Here is a 1,079-nt window from a genome sequence, read left to right as displayed (position 1 = left end):
TGCTCATTTTATTCATCAATTGTCACGCGCCGCGAAATTAGAAGGGGTAGGCCCTCGTTATGCATCACCTTGTATAAGTTTTCTTAATTTCGTGGCGCGTGACAGTTGATGACCAAAATTCGTATTATTTTGAAAGGCGAATATTCCCTATTTGACGATAACTCAGTGCACAATACGGATATCAGAACCGTTCATACAGCGTTGGAGAGAGCTCGATGAGGCCTTTTTTATTCATCAATTGTCACGCGCCGCGGAATTAGAAGGAATGATCCCTTTTTTGCGCCACTCTGTAGATGGATCCCTGATGCCCACGAGCTCACCAGTGGTGTTGTTGTGCCAATAGGACACTCCGCTGCCCTGCTCCCGTACCACACTCCATTCATCAGAAACAGGCACCACGATAGAGCTAGCCTCCTGCTGTCCCCGACCACCGTTGCGAGCCGAATCGTCAAGGAACTCCTCAATTTCATCATCACTAATATGACCATTTCCCTGCTACAAGAACAACACTCAAAGAGCTCCTTACTTGCCATCAGGCTGGCCTTACCCTTGACTTAGTTTTCCTCGCCAACAGCAAACCATTCACCATCTGTCTGAGTCCCGTATAAGCAGCTCCAGTGTGGTCATGGTCTGTTGCCTCAGCCGGCCCCGAGGAGTACGACTCTAGTCGAATACGATGGGCCGGCACGTTTGACACAGAACCTGTTGAGATGCGATATTATAAAGGACTTCTGAACATTTCAAGTCGTCAACACTGATGAAAAAACGCCGATTACACCACGAAGTTCGCGATGAGGAAAATGAATGTCGTAGGAAAATCCCAAACATCTCGGACGTTCAAAGTCAACGCCCATGCTCACCAGCGTGATTTCGAGAGGTAACTACGAGAGGGTCAGGCCCCTCCGCGATGAGCAAAGACCCCTTAGGGCCAACGTGCTGCCCTCGCCGCCAGTCCCCAGTCAGATGAGCTTCCCTATAGCCATTGAACTCCATATTGCGCATTTCTTCCTGGTCCTGCAGATACAACGCCAAGAGACGGTCATTTTCAATCTGAGTTGCGACATCAGGCACCTGACAAT

At 49.2% G+C, this 1,079-nt stretch overlaps 1 protein-coding gene across 1 annotated transcript; it reads right to left on the bottom strand.

The window, feature by feature from the left end:
* Positions 1 to 234: 234 nt before the first annotated feature.
* Positions 235 to 492, bottom strand: Pmar_PMAR028067 (hypothetical protein; the record flags this gene model as incomplete). The annotated part of the gene is made up of 1 exon (XM_002778708.1): positions 235 to 492. A coding segment is annotated over one exon (258 nt), but the record flags the coding sequence as incomplete, so codon positions are not given.
* Positions 493 to 1,079: the final 587 nt, after the last annotated feature.

This window comes from Perkinsus marinus, assembly GCF_000006405.1.
Source record: "Perkinsus marinus ATCC 50983 genomic scaffold scf_1104296948430, whole genome shotgun sequence".
Lineage (NCBI taxonomy): Eukaryota > Perkinsozoa > Perkinsida > Perkinsidae > Perkinsus > Perkinsus marinus.
The sequence above is the reverse complement of the archived record's forward strand: the minus strand, read 5'-3'. Positions and strand labels throughout refer to the sequence as shown.